Source organism: Cariama cristata, unplaced genomic scaffold, assembly GCF_000690535.1.
Source record: "Cariama cristata isolate BGI_N322 unplaced genomic scaffold, ASM69053v1 scaffold25589, whole genome shotgun sequence".
Taxonomy (NCBI): Eukaryota; Metazoa; Chordata; class Aves; order Cariamiformes; family Cariamidae; genus Cariama; species Cariama cristata.
The window spans coordinates 1-21,788 of NW_009636683.1; the positions used below are offsets into that span (position 1 = coordinate 1).

At 39.4% G+C, this 21,788-nt stretch overlaps 1 protein-coding gene across 1 annotated transcript; it reads left to right on the top strand.

The window, feature by feature from the left end:
- The first annotated feature begins 7,423 nt into the window (after positions 1–7,423).
- GXYLT2 (glucoside xylosyltransferase 2) lies at positions 7,424–20,064 on the top strand. The gene is made up of 6 exons (XM_009708011.1): positions 7,424–7,607; positions 7,811–7,942; positions 14,274–14,525; positions 15,555–15,678; positions 18,872–19,044; positions 19,788–20,064. Exons 1-6 carry the CDS (start codon positions 7,467–7,469, stop codon positions 19,968–19,970), a joined length of 1,005 nt encoding a protein of 334 aa, XP_009706313.1. The 5' UTR covers positions 7,424–7,466; the 3' UTR covers positions 19,971–20,064.
- The last annotated feature ends 1,724 nt before the right edge of the window (positions 20,065–21,788 follow it).

A 21,788-nucleotide genomic window follows, 5' to 3' on the forward strand; every position in this document is an offset into this window, starting at 1 on the left:
GGGTGCCCTCTGCTGCGGCCGCTCGCTGGTGACTCTGCCGCCCCGTCCCTAGGGCACTTCCCCTTCCCAGATCGTTTTCCCCTCGCCTCTGCGAGTGACCGGTGGTTAGAAACCCTTGTGCAAGATGCTCTGCCTTTAGAAGTACAAACTTTTCCCTGCGTGTTTTCACTTCGAGCGTGGCTGCCAGAGATGCCACGAAAGCGCGTGGAGCTCTTACCTCCGCCCCTGGTCCCTGCGCCCGAGCGGGGCGATACCTCCTCTGCGTGCCTGTGCGAGGGCGGCCTCTGAAATAGCTGCTTTTCCATGAGTTTTGGCCTTGTTTTGAAGGCTGACGTGGGGAATGTGGTACTCGCTGGCTGGAGTCCGTGAGGAGCTGCTGTCAGTCTCGGCAGCCACACTCCTGTGAGTTTGTCATTAATGCTGCAGGGGAAAGGGAAGGTGGCTGGCTATTTGTGTGTGGTACCACTGGGTTCCGAACTGCGAGGCACCGGGTAGATTTTAAGCTCTTGAGCTTTTTTGTTTTGAATGCTTTTTATGCGTAAATTAATTTAGCAGAACTTTTAAAAAGAGTTTGAAATCGTGGTGTGTTGCGTTTCCTCTTTCAGCACCTTACAAGCGGAATATTTTTTTAAAAACTGTAATTACTGCAGAAAAAGATAAGGGCAGCGTGCTTTTGGTGGGTGGAGGACTGTTTTCGCCTTTGCATTCCAACTATATTATGGTCAGCGTGACCTCATATATCTAATTAACTTGGTATGTCTTTGTGTCTTTGATTCATGATTTCACAGAGATGTTCTGAATGAAAGACTATTCCTGTTTTTTTGAGCGCTTATTCCTTAACTTATTAAAGCAGTTGGTTTCTTACAAGCATTGTTACCCTGCTGAATGCAAGAGATGTTTACTGTGGCTGAGAATGGATCATGGACAGAATTCAAATGCATGTATTAAAGCAGGATTATTTCCACTAGCAACTGTACCTCCTGAAGTCATTTTTCTTTAAGGCATATCTCTGCGATTATCATGGAAATCAAGAAGAACGCTGAAGGAAGGAGTCCAGAAAGCATGAAACTGCTGGAGAGTGTAAACAACTGTTCCATTTCAATGAGCTTTTCAGTGAGCATCTTCATGTTCCAAAATTTGACATTATCTAACTTCTCTATTTTTTATTGACCTTGCAAGAACTTTTTACAAGGTCTGCAACACAACAAGAAAAAAAAAGAGAGGAATGCTCTATTTAAAGCATGCCTTTTCTTCTATTTTTTTTGTTTATTTTTTTGTGAGGTTTGGTTGTTGTTTTTTTTTTCCCCTCACATCTGCTGGCAGGGCATGATCCTGCACCATTGGCACCAGCAGGAGTTTGTGTAACTGAGAAGCACAATTCTGTGAGTCTAGTTCTGCCTCTTGCTGAAAGATTCCGTATTGTGTTAGTTACTACTAAATTTAAATTTGTTTAAGTGAGGGTATCCATAAAAAGGAATTTTTTTGGAGAGGGAGGTGACGTAACGTGGTCCAAGTCAAGGAGATGCCTACCTTCTTGGAAAGACAGAAATACCCACCAGTGGCTGCCGTTCTGGAATGAATCTCATCCACACTCGCATGGTGAAGGCATCTGATGGTGGGATCTGCTTGGCTTAAAAAGGCTGATCCAGGATACGCTGAAAGCAGTCTGAGGCCATTTCCAGGGGTTTTGAATTTGGAGTGGAAGAGACAGACAATGGTTTAACAGGTTATTAACTTGAGGAGTGAGTATTCCCACTGATTTAATAGGCTTTGCTTATGCAGCAAAACACATCCAATGTAACATGCTGAATTGGGGTTGTTACTGCCTATACATTACTGTAATATAAATAATTGTTATTTTAGTTACTCCTTGTGAGCAAAGGAAGTTTTTTTTTTTTTATTTGATGTGAGAGATCATATATGATCTCACTGATTCCTTCAGGATAATAAAAAAATCCGATTATGACTCTGTAAGATCTTGTGATCTGATCATGGTGTATGTGGTTATGTGTAGATTGCATGATTGATTCAAAGAAGTTTTGTCTATGTGGATGTAAAAAGTTGTTTTAATTCAGTTTTGCTGAGTTCATTTGTGTAGTTTCGTCAGAAGGATGCAGGTTTTGGGCTGAACTCAGAAATAATCAAAGGCATTATGTAGGATGTGTGTTCACTTTATAAGAATCAGTCATGTTGCAGTCAAGGTTAATTATATTTTACCTGGGGTTTTGTAATACTGCTTTCGGTAGTGAAGTGATAATAATAGAAGACATTAGTTTTTAAGTTTTAAGAAGTGCAGGCTGCTTCTAATGTATGTAGTCGTACATAATAAAAGCTGAATTTAGTCACGTATCATTAGCTGGCTGGTACCTAGCAAATGTTAGTAAATACATTCATGTGTCCTGTTTGGTCATTAGGTAATTTTGGCAAATTTAGATGAGCACTGCATTTAAGTTTCTGGTTAGCTTTGAAAACTGATTTTTGATGGTGGTTTTACTGGTCCTTCCTCTTGGAAGTAGCAAGTCCTATGCCGTCAGTAAGATTTTTTTCTTATGAAGAATTATAAGTATGTGCTAAACCAATGTGTGCAAAGTATCAGAAGGCAAAAGGGTTATTTTACATTTGAAGGGCAGATGTGACCACACTTTCTATTAAACCAGCGTGGCAAGGCTTGGGAAGTGAACCTTTGCCAGCACATTTAGTTCCCTGGAAGTAACTTTTCCAAAGCAAAACATCTCTTATATGGCAACCTGTTAAGAAACTTTTTCTTTCTTTGCAGCCTGTGTGCACACACGCACAAGTTTGGCCTGAGTTTGATAGCCTTTAATAACATGCTGAAGGCCCAAATACCTCATACTCATCTAACAAAGAACCCACTTGATAAAAGAAGAAGATAGAAACGTCCGCTCTGGTTTTGAATGTTTTTCTCCCCTTTCTCTGAGCAGTAGGAGGAGGTTGAAACTTCAGCAATTTTTTAATTGTCAGCAGCTGCAGTCAGTTTTGTGCAACTGCGTTCAAGTGAGAAAACTTTATTTAAAAACATGTAAAGCCTTCCTAATTTATATTTTGAAGTGTGTGAGAGAATGTGTTTCATATAATGGAGCCACTGTTGGGACATTGACTCAGTGTTGACTGTCAGGAAAGGAGCCTATTTAGTGAATCACCAGTTTTGATACAATGCCTAAATCTAACCTTGTTTATGCTGCATGAGTAAATGAGATCATAATATGAAGAAGGTTTCAAAAACTAATGACTATATTGCATTTTGTAAGAATCTGCATGCATTATCTTTCAGGAATAAATCTGAAGGCTTGAATAGATTAGCGGGCTCTGTAATGAGATGGGAATGCATTATTTTGAATGGATCTGGATTGATTTAGACAGGTTTTGGCTTAATTATGTTTGAGACACTTTGGCTGTGACTAACAAGAAAATTGCATGTAATCTAAACTTTAAGACCTAGAAATGTACACTATTGTGCTTGAGCACTCAGGCTTCTTCTGCTGTGTCAATACCCATGCCTGTCAGAAAAAAATGTATGCAGTAAATAAAATACCATTGGGCAACTGGATGGGAGCTGATCTGTATTGTTGGAAGGCCTTTGCCATAAACATTTTATCACGCTACATCTAATCAAGTCTATCTTCAGCTGTTTCATAGAGATGTATTCTGTAAGTATTTTGTGATGGTTTCTGTGGTGCTTAATCTTAGGCAACAGTGCTTAATTTTAAAGCCGTATAATAGGAGAGCAGCAGGTAAGGGAGAGCAGGAAGCAATTTTCTCTGAACAGATGGGTAAAATGGGGAACAGAGCAAAGAGTTTGACATGTTATATAAATTAGATTTATAATGTATCGACAAGCTACATTTATGTACTGAAATTAGAAGAAGGATATCAAGGCAACAATGACCTTGAGTATATAGTTTCTTTATTTGTTCTTGTCAAACACATTAAACTTTAAGGCCCAGGTCACTGTATTGTTTTAGATGCATTTAAACATTTGATTTAGGTTGTAAAATCCAATTATAGACTCTATCCATAACCAATAAGTTGGACTATAAATGAGTGAATGTGCATATAAGTGTTAGGAAGAATTGGCTAATAATAATAATTGTAGTGCTCTGTGGATTGATGTGCTTTTTAACGTGCTTGGAAGTCTCTTGAGGTAGGTAACTATTACTACTGTAACAGCTGTTCCCATTTTACAGGTAGGACAACTAAAGCATAAAGAATTAATGACTCACCCAAAGCTTGGTGGGGGCTGGCTTACTGAAATAGAGCCCAAACCGGTGCTTGCTCACTCTTCAGCCACTACCTGAGTACTTCTCTATGTCAAAAGCCTGTTCATGTCTTAGGTTGATAACCTAGCAATATATTCGTTCTAGCTTGCCAGCTGTCTTTTATTCTATGTAACAGATTTTATCTTTTGTACAATTTGCCACAGTATTAGGGTACTGCATCCTTTAAAACAAAGTATACATCTTTCGTCTATTCCATCTGTTGTATTGTCTAAGAACAACTTGAGCAGGTAGTGTTTCAGAAAACTCTTAGCTTCCCAGTATGTTTGCATCAACCACTGGTAACTACACAATAAACAAACATTTGCAATTAGAGGAGATACACTGTATGGAATCAGGATTCGGTGTGTACCTTATATGAAACCTCAGCTTAAAGAAGGCCCTGCATTAAGCAGTAAGTCAGTTTGAATGAGAAGGCTCCTGGTGCCCAGCCTGACCTACCCCTCTAGAAATGAAGTAGGTGCTCCACTGGTATAAGCTAAGTTCTAACCTCCAGTTTTTCTCTTGACAACACATGGTGGAGGTCCTCTTATCTTCAAGAGGGGATCCAGATAAGCCAGCATAGCCATTTGTTCTGTGAGAGGCAGAAGCATCCCGGATGCTGTTGGTGAAACTGGGACTGTTGGTTTGAAGACTGTGGCTGTATTCTGCAGATCTCTAAGGAATATCCTTTCATCCAGATGTTATTTCTCCCCGTCCCTTCCGTTCCTCCTTGCACTGTATGTACGTGCATGTATAAACAGAGGAGGGAAGGGGAGTTGTGATGTTCTTTCCTGTAACCTGCTTGTTTACCTTCCTAGCAATTTGACTTTGCCTTTACACCTGCCTCTTTTCAGACTTCTGGATAATAATAGTAATTTTGTAAAGGCTAAGCTAAAATTGCTGTTAAATGCATCCTGCTATGGCACTTTTTTATCTCGCTTTCCAGCTCACCTTTGTTTTCACTGTCCTCTTGTTTTCCTTGTGTACTTAAAGCAAAGATGCAGAATATCGTGGCCCAGTGTTCTTCTGTACCTTGTTGCTACTTTCCTCACTAATTGTCGCCCTCACTGTCTCGGACTACTACTCAGGTAGTTCAAATACTATCTCGTGCTCCTTTTCTCAGGGATTTTTATTCCTACCTAGGCCATTGCAGGCTCCTAAACCCCTTCAGCCCAGGCCTTCGTGATTCATAATTCCTCGTGTCCAAGGCTCAGCTTTCTCCTCCACTGGCTGGGGCTGGGGCTGGGCCTGTGTGTTGGCAGGCGGGATGTCTCCTTTTCATCCATAGCTCCCACGGGCTTACAGGGCATTCTGCTTTCATCGAGGGTTGCTTCTGCTGAGCCTGTTCGTTAGAAGTGCTTGTCTACGTAGACTGTTTTTTTCACTACAAAATAGCTGCATAATGGAGACTTCACTGTGGCTAAATTTGCAAAGAAAAGCTTAGTGCTTTGGTGTTGGGTTTTGAAATGTTGCAATAAAAGCTTAGAGTGTAGTCCCTCTCCCAGTGAATTCCATTGCCACAAGTGATATCAAAGCAGTTCTCATCCTGCATATGGCTTGATTTAGAGACTCAATTAAGAGGAAACATAAAACAGATAGGGAGAAGGGGGGAAAAGGGGATCTGTGTGAGCAGCTAATTATTCACTTCAATAATTCAGTGGTTTTTACACTAATAGGTTGGAAAGTAAATACCACTTCACATAGATGTAGTATTCCATTATTTATACACTGATGGAATTGGGGTTTAATTAAGACTAAAGCCTAAGACTTTAAACCCTTAATGAAACATGTTGCTTTGTATAGCCCGTAAAGTACCGTTGGCTTGGTATTCCTTCACACACAGCTGGGTTACTCTGTAGTATAGAATGCTGCTGTTCTACAGAGCAGCATTTTAATGTCTGGAAAAAGATAATGACATCTTTATTAACTGTCTTTTTTTATTATTATTTAGAACTTTTGTTTCTAGTATTAACTTTACTGGTTAATTGTATGTATGTAATTGTGTGTGCTGAGAAGGGGCAGGGATTGATGTGCTCTGTTCAGTGATATGTCAAGAATGGGTAGTGATCTATGAATAGCCTTTTGAACTCTCCTATGATGATTACGATGCTTGTGATTTAGTTGCTTTGTCAGCACACGTCCATGTAATGGAGTATAAATGCGATCTGTGTTGGAATGTGAATACAATACTCTAGAAGCATTGCTGGAGGATGTGATTTTTTACCTCTATACTGGTGGAGAGGGGACACACAAAACCAAAAAGCCCTATTTTCAAAATGTCTTCAACTCCCCAAAAGAACCCTGTATTTTCTGGCTAGCAAGTAGCTTCAGTGTGCCTTTTACATGCAGATTCCCCTATAGTCTATTTGAAATTTATTTAAAGCCTGCACAGATGGGTGCTAAGTGAAAAACCCATAGTTCAGCCCTTGACTGCTTGTGGAATATAGTCCGATTCACCTGGGACATGTGAATATGTTTGTTTTTTAAAATCTCTGTTTTAGCAAAATCTCAGGGATCCCATAGGGTGAGATGGAGAGCAGTCCTTTGAAACCGTGCCAGTACCTTCAGGCCAGGATTAAGGCATGCATTTTTAATAGCAAAATTAATTAACTGTTAGAATAATCTACATATGGATGGAGTGGATTTTTTTAAAGTATGGATGTCTACTTCCAGTCTAGCCATTATGGGCCTGGTAATGAAGTTATAGGATGTAGTTCTGTGGTCTACATTGTGTTAGAAAGTTGACTAGGTAGAAATAAGTCTATTCTGGCTTCATAACCTCTGAGCTGGAAAAAAAGCTGTCATTTGCACAGAGCAAGTTGTTGTCTGGTTTGAGGTGCTATTGAATTAGTTTCATCTGTGTATGTAGTGCAGTGATTTATGCAAATCCAGAAATGTAGGAATAACCAGAACATTTCTGAAAATAGCACATTTCTTTTTGTTGTAATTTTAACACTCTTGATTTGTCCCATTGACAAAAATTGGCATGCCACTTGCATGTTCTGTGGATATCTAATCAGAAAAAAACGCCCGATCCCTTACAAAATGAAGGGGAAGGAAAAAAACGTGATATCTGTAAATGTGGGATTCTCTTCATGCCCTCCTCAGTATTTTTTATATGCCTGTTTTTGAATTTTCAGGAAGTCTGGAGAACAGAGACGTTCAAAAGAGCCTTCATCTTTGCAATGCATGCATCTGGCAGTTGTGGCATGTGGGGACCGGCTGGAAGAGACGCTAATCATGCTGAAATCAGCAGTTCTCTTTAGCAACAGGAGGCTCTGTTTTCACATTTTTGCTGAGGATTCCCTTAAGCCTGAATTTGAGAAGAAGGTGAGTTTCTTTGTCATTTGGTAAATAAATAAATGAGTCAGTTATTAGTCACAAACCTCTGAGAAAAATTACATTGACATCAACAAGTAGCAACTAAGCACTTTTTTAACTGTACACGGTTTATAAATCCCTTATGCATGCATATATTTTTAAAAAAACCTATATAACATGTAGTGTCTAATTCTTCCCCTCCTGTCTTTCAGTTAAAGGAATGGCCTTCCTCATATACAAAGAAGTTTGAATACCACATTTACCCAATAACCTTCTCAGTAGGAAATGCTCAGGAATGGAAAAAGTTATTCAAACCATGTGCTGCCCAGCGCCTTTTTCTTCCGGTAAGGCACCTGGATTTCTGAGTAGGTTGCTTCAGGAAAAGGTTAATCCCACGGAAAGGGAGCTTTGCTGGTGTAATATTAAAACCATTTTGAGGCTGAAACATCTGCTTAAAGATATTTTAGTCTGTACTTCAACCACTTTAGGAAAAAAAAAAAACAACAACACAGAAATCCAGCCTCGCTTTTTCTCCTGCTCACAAAGGATGTGTGTTTCTTATTTGTCTCTAGTTCTATTAGCCTCTCGGACTCTTAAGACTCAGGGTGAGAGCTCTTTCAGAGCAGATGCGTTCAGGGTAGATGCTGCATGGCTTCCATAAATAACATTCTTTTCAGCGTGCAGTCATTATATCCTCTTTACCCACTATCTCCCTTTCCATATGTTAGCCCTTAGACTGATGCTTTCAGCAATCCGTTTTCCTTGAGTTTTATTTCTTTTTCCAAGACTGTCAGATTTGCCCTTAAGGTAATAATTCCAATGTGCTAAAAGTCAGATTTCAGGCAACAGCCCTGTGTATCCTGGGATCATCACGTTCACTGAAAAGTTGTATTCTTTACTATATAATACTTAGTGTCATAAAACTGGAAAATATTTAAGGTTGCTGGAGAGAAGGAAGGTGTTGATAACAATTTTGCATATGCAGTAATACCAGAAATTGAAAGAACTTTTGCCTGAAGTGATTTCTGTGGAATTGAGAACATTGATCAAAAATACCTTGTGCGTTGCTGTTGATTGGGATGACTCCAGTAAAGTGACATGCTGTTCACGTGATCCAGATTTCTTCATTGCTGTCTTAGGAGAAATGCGAGGGACAAAGAAATCTTTACTTTCTCAGATGGAAACGATCAGGAGACAGCTGCGTGTCCAGATACGTGGACTATGAATACATATGTGAGAAAATATGTGCTGTCAGCAGTTCTGTTTATCTGCCATTTAGGGGTAGACTATCAAATGCACAAAGGCCAGATGGGCTGAAAGTAACTCCAGCTTCAGCAGGGATCCTCTCTTCCCTGCATAAATATTTATATCACCTGGAAAATAATCCCTAAGCATTAGCTTGTTCAGTATAGGTTGGTTGTAAGGATATACTCAAATGGGGTTTTCACTGGGTAAACACAATTCTCTGTTCTTCTGATTTCTGTGGTATTTTTTGTCATTTTGGTAGACTCTCATCACAGAAGCACTTTCACTTTTATTTTTCATCACCCTTCTGATGACAGAAAAGGGTTATGTATTCATGCAGTTTCCTTTAGGCTGAGCAGTGCTTTTTTGGTTCCTTTTTTGTCACTTGCATGTTGCCGAAGTTCTCCAGTAACTTCTTGTAAGGAATATTAAGACGGTTGCATGTTGTCTTAGCAAAACTAGGAGGCAGCCTGACCTGTAAATGTTTGTTTCTCTTGGGGCAGTTGCAAAATGTTGTGTGTGGTCAGGCTGAGGTTTATGGCTTTGAATAGGAGGGGTTGTCTGAGAGTGGTTGCAGCTGACACTAAGCTAATGTGGATATGGTAAAGAAAACAAATTGTAGTAATAGCTGAAGTGGCAAGTTCCCAGTTGGACTTTGGTACTCAAGTTCGCAGGCTGACAGAACTTCGGGCTGTATCTAGGTGGTTTCAGTCACCGTTATTTTTTTCAGTCCTTGAGAACTAGGTTCTGATATCCCATTTGAATGAGACAGTGCTGTAGGAATTCAGTCTGCACACAGTGGAGGCGGAGCGTTTCTAGTGTTATTGTTTAGAGAACTATTTTGACTTTTCTTTTAAATAAATACCAGCAGGATGTCAATATCCTTTTTTTCTTATCCCTCCCTGTACTAAGCATTTTCCCCTGCAGCGACATAAAATGTGACTGGATTTAGGGAGAACCCCAGGAGAGCAGTAGTTGAGTTTATCAGCTGTTTAGCTCTCAGTTGTGCAAATTGTCTTGCTCCTGATAATGCTAAGCCCGAGTGGAATGTGAGTCTTTAATTGACAAGTGCCTCTCCTGCCAGAGAAATCTCTCTTCTGCAGCACCAGCAGGCATGTGAAAGTGGACAGGAGGGTATGGGGAATGCATTAAGAGAAAATTGCCTAAGAATATTTCAGTAGTTTTACTCACTGATAAAACTCTGGGATGTGATCCTGCACCTTGTAGTAATGAACTGTTTTGTCCTGGGTAACAGGTTGATGTATGCATTCCCAACTTGTTGAATCTACTTGGGTTGCTAAAATACTAGGGAAGATCGTGCAGCATCCTGCGTTTTGTAGAGGCATTCTGCAACTTATGATCATGTTTGCCATCTATATACAGGGAAAGTAGATTGAGCCTCCATGTAATCTCACGAGTCTAAATCTTTTGCTGCAGTCTACTACAATAAAACCATCAATGGGATTTGCAGGGACGGGAAAAGGAAGATGTAGATCTTAACATGAGCACAAAATGAAACTTTAAAAATAAACTACGAGGGTAATGCTCTCAGCAGTCACTTGAGACTGTTCTGTGGTACTGACATGGATGTTAAGACACCAGGGGAAAAACCATCTCCTGGTCTCATGAATGTTGCATACTACAGAGCTGTTTTGGAGCTGTCTCGATATTGCTGCTTTAGGGCTACCAAAACAAGTAGCTAGAGAATGCTTAAAGGATTTTTGGATGATTTTAGTTCTAATAGTAACTAACATTTATAACCCTTCTCAAAACACTTAATCTACTTAAGAGCTTTTAAGGTAGATTAGCAATATCCTTGTATTATCGCTGTCCTCTTGAGTACACTGAAGTATCCAAGCCAGTGGATCAGTGGCAGCACTGGGAATAGATGTCAGAATCTTACCTAGACAAAAGTTTCTGTCTCTGTTGTTGAGTTAATTGCTTGCTACAATTAATTTTAGGAACTTAACTTGGTGGTACTTCTACATTAACATCAAGCTTTGTGATTTGTCCCTAATTTTGGATAAAGCTCTGATAAACTGCCGTGCTAGCCGTTGCAAACCCATTAGATAGCACAGCTTCACAATACGCCAATATGTGTTTACAAAGTAGTGTGTTATTACTTGCCAGCCTTGCTAACACAGGGAGAATCTATGGAGACAGAAGTTGTGAAATCAAATTACAGATAATTGAGTTTTTAAGTGAAGTGTCAGGCTAAATATAGCCAGTTCTGTGCAGAACTTTTTGACAGATTTACGAAGAATATAGCTGCAAAAATATCACACTTCTTTTAAGCTGTAAGCGCCTGTAGAGCGTGGAGGAAGACAAGCACAGTCAAGCCATATTCCTGACCATTCGTTTCAAAAATCACAGTCTGTCAGGTATGTCTGTGTGGTTTGTGCTAACAAATGTGAACTCAGACTGCAAGACACAGTCTTGCGTTGCTTATGCACCAGGTCAGATGCGTGTCATTTTTAACCTGCAGTCATGTCCCGCGGGTTAGCTCTCCTGGCAGGCTCGGTGCACTGCCAGCCCGAGTTCTGCAGCATCTGGTTCAGGCAGAGCAAGCTGGAGCAAGGTCTCTTGTACCACAGGCTTGCCTTGTGGTACTCAACGGTTTTTGACAGTGAAAACCAGCAGAATCAAAAATTCATCGTCTCCTCTTGTATGTTTTTGAATAAGTAAAAGCTAAATATTATTTTACGGGCTGTGTAAAGCCAAAAATATTTTTTTGAAAACTCTTACTTAGTTTGGGAACAGAGCTACCTGAAAGGAACATTGGGAATACCAGAGTTATTTAAATGAAGTTTATCCCCAGTGTAACTCCATTGAAATCCCGGGAGCTATTCAAGGAACACTTAGAGCTGCAATTTCTGAAATTAAATTGCCCTACTCAAGGCGAAGTTAAATGCACAGCCAGAAGGGGATGTGATCAATTCAAACTGACGTGTAGGTTTTAAGTAAGTCTTAACACTTCACATGTGAAAGAGAAAAGTGTGAAGGGCTTAAAGGAAGTAGCACAGCTTTTCTTTTAGCCTGTTGGGTGTTGCTGCAGGGCAACACCTCTGACACAAGAGACGGAAGAATCTTTCGACAAACCAGAAAGGAGAGCACGTGAATCCTGAGTGGAGGAGTACGAGGTGGAAAGCGCGGGGTCAATTGCTGATAGGCACTCACTTCACAAAGAACTGAAATGCCTGCTTGAATCCATTCATATATAGGAAAATTATTACAGTCTATTGATTTCCACAGACTTAAATTTCTGTGTATATTTAAGGTTGCTGAAAGAACAGTTCTCTGCTGGAAGAAGCAGTGCCCAGGGAGGAGCGTCTGTATGCACCATTAAATTTCCCCCTTAACCCTCTGCTGGAAAATGCCTGAACTTGCCTCTCTACCAGGGCACGCTAAGAAAAGATCTTGGGTGGTATACAGTGTGCAGTGGATCCCTCAGGCAAAGTCTAACAGCTTCTGCTCTCTTTGTATTCCTGTGTTATCTCCTGTCTCAGACTAAATTTTGGGATTATTTTTTTTTAATATATCTTGATTTTATATGACTTCATGTAGTAGGTCCCTATGAATTAGGGCTTCTAGATGCTGCAGAATAATATATGATACCCAAGATATCCTTAAGCTGGAAAACCTTTTCTTCTTTTCAACTGTCTGTCTTTCATTGATTTACTCTTAAAGTAGCTGTCTTTTTTCACTTGTTTTTTTTTTGGTACTGGACTCCAGGATACTTAATGTTTGCAAGCATTTACCTCTGAGCTCTTAGTGTGTGTTATTTAACTATTTGTGTCACTCATTTATTGATACGTCCACATGCTGTTTTGTATTTTTTGTGAAAAAACAGTGTATTGCTATAGCCTTCCATCCAGCAGAGTGATCTGGATAGTGTTGGACTTGTTTACTTGGAGTTTCTTGTAACCATAACCTTTATTTAAAATGTAGAGACATTTGCCTTCTCCTGCTTGTCCTGCTATGTAGGAAGAACATGTAGTTATCATGTCAGAAATACAGGTCAGGGATTTGTTAAACTTGGCTAAATGTCAGTCTGAATCCCAAAGCGTTCAGTCAGGTGAAAAATCTCACCTAAGTCTGTGCTCACAGATTTGACATCTTAGTGGATGCCTGTTGAGCATGCTTAAAGGTAATCCCTGCCTCCCCCCGACTTGTTCAAAACCTTAATGTTGTTCAGTCTATTTCACAGGTAATCTTCAGTCACAATACATTTCAGTTTATGTAAAATTCAGTTTCTTTAGTAGCATTTATTGTTGCCTGCATAAATAGGAAGGTTTGTCGTTAGTATCATTGCAATTGGATAGAGGAGTGATTGTTCTGTTCCACAACATGGTGAAAATCAATAGCCTTTTGGATTTGCTTTTCAAAGAAAGAAAGAGAGAGAAATAGGGCTTTTGGCTGAGACCAAAGTAAGAAAATGTCAGTCCTTCAGGAATTTTTGGGCAGTTTTAGCAAATAATGAAGAAGAGCAACAAAAATGCAGTTGGAACTGATGGTCAACTTTAGCTAATGATATTTATTACTTAACAAACAACCTTACAAATAGCCGGCGCAAACATCAAGGGAGTTTTCTTGGACTGTTGAAGCGCTATATAATTTGCCTTACTAAAATTAATGAATGGGCATGTAAGGATTTGGATAGCCACAAGGGGGAACATTGTCAACAAGAACAGATTAAATATCCTGGATCTGATTTACAGTTTACACCCTTCTGACTTGACTAACTTTACTGTGGTTATTCCTGATACAGAGTCTGGTAACAGAGATCAGAATCTGACGTGATAAGTTTTAATATGACATTTCTATTTATAAAGCAAATTTTGTTCTTCAGGAGGATGCATAGATATTTTTGTGATCGATATGGTTTTCTCAATTATTGTGAAACATTTGTATATATTAATACTGAGTGTAAGTCTTAGGAGCACAAGGTTGTAATAGGAAAAACAGTCCTTAGAAAGGCATAAGGAAACATGATACCAAATGGAGATGAAAAGTATTTTGTTATACTAGCTCACCCTTTCTGTGTGTGGAGGAAGCTGTATGTTTCACCACTTACAGATCTTGAAAAGAACTAACAAAGTTATGTAAATATATATGCTTTGCATTTTATTTCTGAAGTGATACTAAATAGTCCTTGTGGGTATTTTTGAGAGCTCAGTGGATTACTATTTCATATGAAGGTTAGAATCCAGCTTCTGTGGTCTAGTAGCTCTTTTGCTGTGCAGTTCAGAGAAAAAAACCCAACAAAACAACAAGCCAATAACCTGGTAACTGTCGTTGCTATGTCTAATTACATTTAACAGATAAATCAATAACCTCTTTCAAAAGTACCTTTTGCCAATAATCTTCCTTGTTGTTCTATATTTGGTTTCTTTTTCATCTCTTCCTCTCCTCACTGTGCGAACCCAAAAGGTCATTTTAAAGGATGTGGATTCTCTCCTTTATGTGGACACTGATGTTCTCTTCCTGAGGCCCATCGATGACATCTGGCATATCCTGAAAGAGTTCAACTCAACACAGCTAGCTGCTATGGCCCCAGAACACGAAATACCAAAGATTGGATGGTATAGTCGATTTGCACGTCACCCTTATTACGGGACAACTGGAGTCAATTCTGGAGTGATGCTAATGAATTTAACACGGATACGCAACACTCAGTTCAAGGTGAGAAGAGATACAGCTGTTGCAGAAACTAATGATTTATGGTTTTTTTACATCTTGTAAAACTTAGTATAAAATTTGTGATATAAAGAGTCTGAAAAACCGAGAATATGTATAACTGGATACTAAAAGCAATTATATTGAAAATTATTTTAAAAAGTGAAACTTCCTCAAGAAGCTGGAGCACTGAGAACTTGCAGATGAAGCAGTCTGTCAGCAGTAGTAAAAATTGCATCTTCAAGATTTCATTTTGCCTTGAAAGACACATGAAAGAACAAACTCAAGGATCTTCAGTGCAGTCACTTTATTGTTTTTTAAAATTGGAAAGTTTGATGTAAATATCCAGAGAAATTGCTATTTTTTTTGCATCTGCTGTAAACAGAATGTTATATCCTGCTGCAGATCAAGTGACTCCATGAATTGATGTAAATGAGGAGGGAACGTTTTCACTGATGTCTGACATCTCCCCTTTTTTGTGAAAGGCCTCACTTGTAAAATCTCAGTTTGTTTCACTGATCACGTATTCTCTGATCTCTTTAAAAACTTTCTTTACCCCAAGTGGTTTTGTTCCTCCATCAAGGCCAGGGGTTTTCTATACCATTACAGGAACAGCTTGGGTAAAAAAAGCCCTTGCTCTTAATATCATAATTCCCAGGGAAGATAATTTTTAGTCTGCATTTTTCCTCGCTTTTAAACCTCAGTTTTCACCTTGTCCCTGTATTTTTGCATTTTTCCATTTTTCCACCTTTTCTCCCTCCTGTTGCTCAGAATAGGAAGATTGTGAATAGCAGGAGCTGACATCAGAGCTAGACGCAGGAGACCTTGCTTTCCTGTTTAGATAAACAGGAGCACAGTCAGTTCTGCTGTTCCAACCCTATCCAGGTCTAACATTTCCTGCCAGTTCTTCATTTTTTACCTAGGTATCTGCCATGGCTTAGCAGACTTACAAATATGTGGGTGCCACGCTCTGAGTCATACGTCACGTCACTGTTCACAGTATTAACCCACTGCTTTTGTTTTTCTGCCCTGCAGAACAGCATGATACCAAGTGGTTTGACTTGGGAGGAAATGTTGTATCCATTATACCAAAAGTACAAAAATTACATTACATGGGGAGACCAGGATTTACTAAATATAATTTTTTACTTTAACCCAGGTAAGTAATGATTCTTGGAGTCATGATTATCTGTGTTAAGAAAATTCCTTGAACTTGAAAATTTTTTTTTAAAGTGCTATGTGTTGTTTATAATATGCATAGTGTACTCTGGAATAAAGTTAATGTGTAAGTGCACCTAGGATTTACAACCTGTGAAAATACTTCTGAAACTGGTGCAGGTGGTGGGGCTCGGACTTGATTTCATTGAATATATAAATCTGTTTTCTGAAGAATCTGAGAAAATAAGGAAGTATAACATTAATGATCAAATGCAGGAATGAAGTTCAAGTTGTATGTGTGCTTAAGAGCGTCACTGGACCAGGGCCTAGCTGAAAAAATGGTTTTGTTTCAGATATTTATCTGAATGTGAAATTGCCAAACTTTCTCCAAACCTATGCTCTGTTTTTCTGAAATTCAGCTGAATTCTGATATTTATGCAGATGAGTAACAAAGCTAATATAAACATAAAAGGGACACAGCCGTTGGAATATCTCCTCTAAAACTGTTGCTCCTTCACTAAAAGTTACTTTTTGAGAGAGATGCTTCCAGCCTCTCAGGTGAATGATCCAGCCTCAGCAGGTGCCAGGATGGTGTCATCTATATTCTGCTGGTTAGATTTGTGCATTTTCTACTCTTCTGTATTCTGCTTACTCTGGGACTATGAAGAGCTACAGAGAACTTCAAGTCTCTCAAAACCTTGTTCTCAGAGAACAGAGGGCATAACCCACCTGTCTGAGTGTGGACTAGTGTAACCAATATGTATGTACTTGTCAGCCCAGCAAAATGTCATCTTTGATTCCTGCCTGACACTCTTGCACAATGCCTCCATAAAGAACTTGTAACATTTTTGGTTTGTCCTTCGTTTCCTCTTGAATTGGAGTTGTAGTCTCATGAGTGTGTATTTCCAAGGAACCAGCAAGTTTAGGCAACTTTATTTTAAAAGGATGTGACTTTTTCCACAAGTGCTGAGACAGTTTCTGGAAATTCAGCCCCTTGTAAGTATTTTGCACAGAGAAATTACTTCAGGCACTTCCAGGAACAGTAACATCTGAGAAATGCAAGGATTTCAAAATTGTAGCGTAGTAGGTGCTTCCCAAATAAGCCGAGAACCTTATTTCATGCTTCTCAATGGATACTGAGTATCCATTCTTATTTGCTTTTCCTTGTTTCCTATGTGACCTTGTATTCCCTCAAGTGATCTTAAGAACACAATAAGTTTGGATTTATCTTTATTTATTCTGTTCCCTTTCCTTTTTCTCTAAGGAGTCATAGGGTAAGTAATTGGATATATCGAAATCCAGGCAAATAAAAAGAGAGAGCAAAAGCAAAGCAGTAAGTTAACATCTGTTTACTGCAGGCAGATGTCAAACATCAGTGTCCCTGGTACACCATGTATCACCCTCAATCCTCGGGAAAAAATAAAGTGGAAGAAATCTTCATTATGAAATCATAAATTCATTTCCCAAAAGAAATTAATGTTACGGCAATAGGGTCTATGGAGGAAGAAAAAGATGAAGCCAGATGAGTCGTGAAGTCAAACTCAAGCTACTAACTTAAGTGTGGAGGAAAAATCCAAAGATTGCAAAAATATTTTAATTTTGCAATGAAAGTATTCTCTATCAAATCCACATGTTGAGACTCTTCTGCGCTATAGTCTGTCTTTTCCTTGTAACTGGTAAGTAATCTTTTACAAATTACGTAACATCAGACTGCACAAGAAAGGAAAACAAAAGAACTGGATACAATTAAAACAGAAAACTAGACTTTCCCAAGGTTTTAAACTGCTGAATTGTTGAGACTGGCCTAGGAAGGAATCAGCCAAGATTGCTGCAGGTGGCTTTTCATAGATGCAGTGCATTGACTTAAAAATACACAGAACTGTGTTACCTGGGGCCTGAAGAGATGCACCCTTTTTCCCATCTCCAAAGGCTGTTCTGATGATTAATGGATCTGAAGACTCGCAGAGCAGCTAAAGTTTGAGTCCAGCTGTGACAGCAAAAAATGCACAAAAGCCTCATGGTGAGGAGAAGATCAAGAATACTCGGGTGGTATGTGTGAAAGCTAATAAGCACCTGATGACATCCTCTCCCCATAGTGATCTGCTGTACTTGCAAACATCTGCTCAGGGTTTCCAAAAGGATCCCCGTTAACTGACACGGAGTTTGGATCAGGCATTACTGCTCTTCCTGCCCTTTCAGCCCACTGGGGAGCAATTCTGAATGTGTGATAGGTCAGACTGAATGGAAACCACTTCCAGTCTATGCTTTCTGGAGAAGTATCCTGCTAGGGACGCCTTAAGGGAAGAAATGTTTCAGAAACTTTTTCTCCTACTTCTTCAAGAACCACAAAGGACCAGCTGCAGACTCTCTTGGAAGCTGGGAAAGGCCAAGTGAAGAATTCAGTCTTCACTGCTTCTGATGTGACCTGCTGGCATCATGCAATGATTCATTGTACTCCATTTCCGAAGCAAAAAGCTCACAGGGACTGGCATGATTTCTTATAAGCGTATTGCAAATACTGTGGGTGCATAGAGAAAGTTAATGAAAAAAAAGAAGAAGAATCAGTAGGAGAAAGGCAGTTACAAGCCCTTTTGAGAAATTAGGCTCATCTTTAAATAACCTAGACCTGTGAAATTAATGAATGATGGCTCTTAGAAGGAGTGTGGATGGAAGACACTACCTTTTATGCTCTGCTATATCTCAGCGTAACAAATTGTCACAGCCTTAGTGAAAGCTCAGCAGCAAACACAGGATATACTTGGCAAGTTTTCCCATGCTGTCTCCAGAAGGATTCAGGTCTTTGGATAACCCTCACTGCCGTGTGTGCTTCCCTAGTCACTTCTGTAACTCCAGAGACTTCTTACCAGGGCAGAGGACCCTGGATAGTGCCACCTGGTGCATGCTCTCTGAGTTTGATTCTGTAACTTTTAGCTTTGTAAAATGCTCCCTTGGTTTATGTTTGTATCCAGTCTTTGTGTTGCCCTCCCTTTCTGTTAGTTCAGGTCTAAGAGCGCTGAGATCCCCTGAGGAAAGGAAGCATCTAAGTCTAGCTGCTGCTTGGGATATTTACAGAAGTAACCGAAATTTTTCTGATCATGAGTCCCAGCTTTTTCACAGAAACGTGGTTTAATTTGTTGTAACTCGTTTGACGTGTCTTTTTTTTCTCCCCTGTCTCCCCTGACCGACACTGGCAGAGTGTCTATATGTGTTCCCATGTCAGTGGAACTACCGGCCTGATCACTGTATGTATGGAAGCAACTGTAAAGGTGCAGAAGAAGAAGGTGTCTCTATTCTGCATGGAAATAGAGGTGTCTACCATGATGACAAACAGCCTACATTCAAGGCACTCTATGAAGTGATACGTGATGTAAGTCTTCTGTCTCAATAGAGGCAGTCCTTTTATTTCAATGTAATTACTGCTTTAACCGAGTGACTCAGATTGCTCTTCCAGCAGATCAGGCTGGGTATTGTTGTGCTTTGTGTATACCCATCAGAGACAAAATAACAAGGTTGCTTTGGCCTCTCCTGGTTTACTGCATGCATGTATTTGAGGTGGTTTAAACGATCCTCCTTCATATTATAGTAAACTTCTAATCAAAAAGGCTGATAATTTGCTTTTCTGTAATACTGGTAGAAAAAAAGTGTTTGAATAGAGTTCTTCCTGCTGGTACTGCAGCTCTAGTCCATAAATACCCAATGAAAGGTTGTGCTCCCAGAGCACCTAGAGCCTCTGGGCACACGGGAGGCAGAAGCTTGCATACAGACACAGGTCCATATTTCCACCTTCATTGCTGTGTGTGTACAACTCCACTCTCCAAAGTATCTGTTTCATTATAGTATCCCTACGTTAATAAACCTCCTTTAAATACAGCCTCTAGAAGTACAGTTTCTGGGAAGCTGGCTATTTCAGGTAATACACCCAGACAAACTTTTCTGAAAACAAGCACTGTCAAGCAGACTGGTGTTTGAAGTTGATAGGCTTTGATGACACTCCGGGAAGGTGAGGGACAAGTCATTGCCTACTTCTATAAGGTTTTATCTTACAGAAACTTCTAAAATGCCATTTTGTAAGTAGTGAAAACTAATAATTCTTTTTTTTCTTCTCTTTAGTTTCCATTTGAAGACAATCTCTTCCAGTCTTTGTACTACCCTCTGCAGTCTAAGTTTCTGGATACAGTGCACACTTTATGTGGGAGAATTCCACAAGTATTTTTGAAGCAAATTGAGAAAACTATGAAGAAGGTGTATGAAAATCGTGTCATTGTCTACTTGGGGGCCAATCACAGATACTAAACATAACTATATTTTTATGCAGAGTTTTTAATCTTGCACCTCATCTCATGAAGTATGTAAATGAAGAGTATGAACTCCTTTACTGAAACTCAGAATTGAAATATTTTCCTTGTCCCGTTTCCTAATAACCCCTGAAATTACAAAAACAGAGGAAATCCTAGAAGTCTACCTAAACTGTCCTTTTGTAGGCCTTTTGTTGTCTTCCTGCGTTTACTCTTGGTTGCAACAGGGAGAGGTGATGATTCTGATTTTTATTTGACGAGTTTAGCTTGGTTATTTGTTTAAGTACAGCTGTATCCACTGTAAGATTTTTTGAAGTTGTGCAAAAGCTTGTACTGATCTTCGGCTTGACAAAGAGGTTACGATTTGAGCTATGTAACATAGGGAATATAACTCTGGAAATGATAGGGCAAATATTCTTCATTGTCATGAGAATGCTGAATTACAGAAAAGATCACTTGTGATAGGATGAGTTAAAATTTACTATAGTAAAGGGAAAGTATTTGCTTAAAATTGCACTTCTGTCTGAAGGTATATTACCTGCTATTCTTCCTATGTAGGACCTAAGATTTCTCTTACTTAAAAAGATTAGGGGAATAGAAGTGCCTATTTACTTCACATTTTACAGCACTTTTTGTCTAGTGTTTGTCAGTTTTCCCTTCCGGTCTTCCACAGTTTTGTGAGGGTTTCTCATGAAGGAATTAGAAGGAAAATATTTACATCATAAATAGGAAAACTGTGGACAAGGATTGGGAGGGGGATGCAGCAGAAGCTGTGGCACCTGCACAGCTAATGGAGCACAGCAAGAGAATCCATTCTTGTGTGAGGTACAGTCATGTCTTCCCCTCCAGCCTCTTACAGTTTTAAGAATGTGTTCCATAACTTGATAATACTAATTACATTAGACACAGTCCAACAATATTGTGAATGAAAAGTACAAAACCAGGTACTATTGATCTGTTTTCCTCTTTAATTAATCCTCTTTAATTGCTATTTACTGCACAGTAACAATGGTACGCCACTGATGACCGTTCTTCTATCTCTATGTTGGCAGACTGCGAATGCTGCCTCTGACTTCCCTTTTCTGCTTCACCACAAACCTGGGGCATAGAAATGTATTTCTGCCTGGCACTTTCGTTCCTGGAAGTCCAGAGTTTTGTGCTAGGATCATAATGAATAGCCTCAAAGTGAAAGAGGATACAAGATGGCTTTGATGTTTATTTAAAATACTTCATTTAGTTTAGATTTGGAAAGTATGATGATCATCTTAACGATATGCACAGACAAGAGCTTATTAAAATTTGCCGTAATTGAAAGGTGCTTTGGGACAAGTCACTGGGGAACTGAATGTGAGGACGCCCTTAAAGAGCAGTGATACAAGAGCAGATTCCCAGAGGGCATTTTCTAAGTGTAAGCCCTGAGGGCTGTGTGTAGGTGAGGGCTTGAAGAAAACAGCGCAGAAAATGATCTTACTTTTCAAGTCTGTTCAGAAAAAAAAATTAGGCATTACTTGCAACTACTCACTGCTATATCTAATAGGCAAAGTAGGAGAGGGATGAGGAGGGTGAGATACATGAATCTTTCCTCTAATGAAAGGAAAACTGATACAGATTTTATGTCCTATACACGCAACATACACTTATTAGAGAGAAATATTTGGGGTGTGTGGATGAGGGAAAGGATATGTTTCCTAAGTTAAAAAGTAGGATTTCTGAAGAATTGCAGTTTTGGGGGTTTCTACCCTATCCAGTCAGGACTGATGCATGGTTTCATAAGAAAACAGACTCCAAGAGAAAGTCCTTTAAGCTTGCACATTCC

What these genes read in the sequence shown, in the direction of transcription:
- GXYLT2 (XM_009708011.1), top strand. Translation starts at nt 7,467, where the DNA reads ATGCATCTGGCAGTTGTGGCATGTGGGGACCGGCTGGAAGAGACGCTA. An exon ending in AATTTTTTACTTTAACCCAG is followed by an intron (nt 15,679 to 18,871) that starts GTAAGTAATGAT and finishes CGACACTGGCAG; the next exon opens with AGTGTCTATATGTGTTCCCA. An exon ending in TCTATGAAGTGATACGTGAT is followed by an intron (nt 19,045 to 19,787) that starts GTAAGTCTTCTG and finishes TCTTCTCTTTAG; the next exon opens with TTTCCATTTGAAGACAATCT.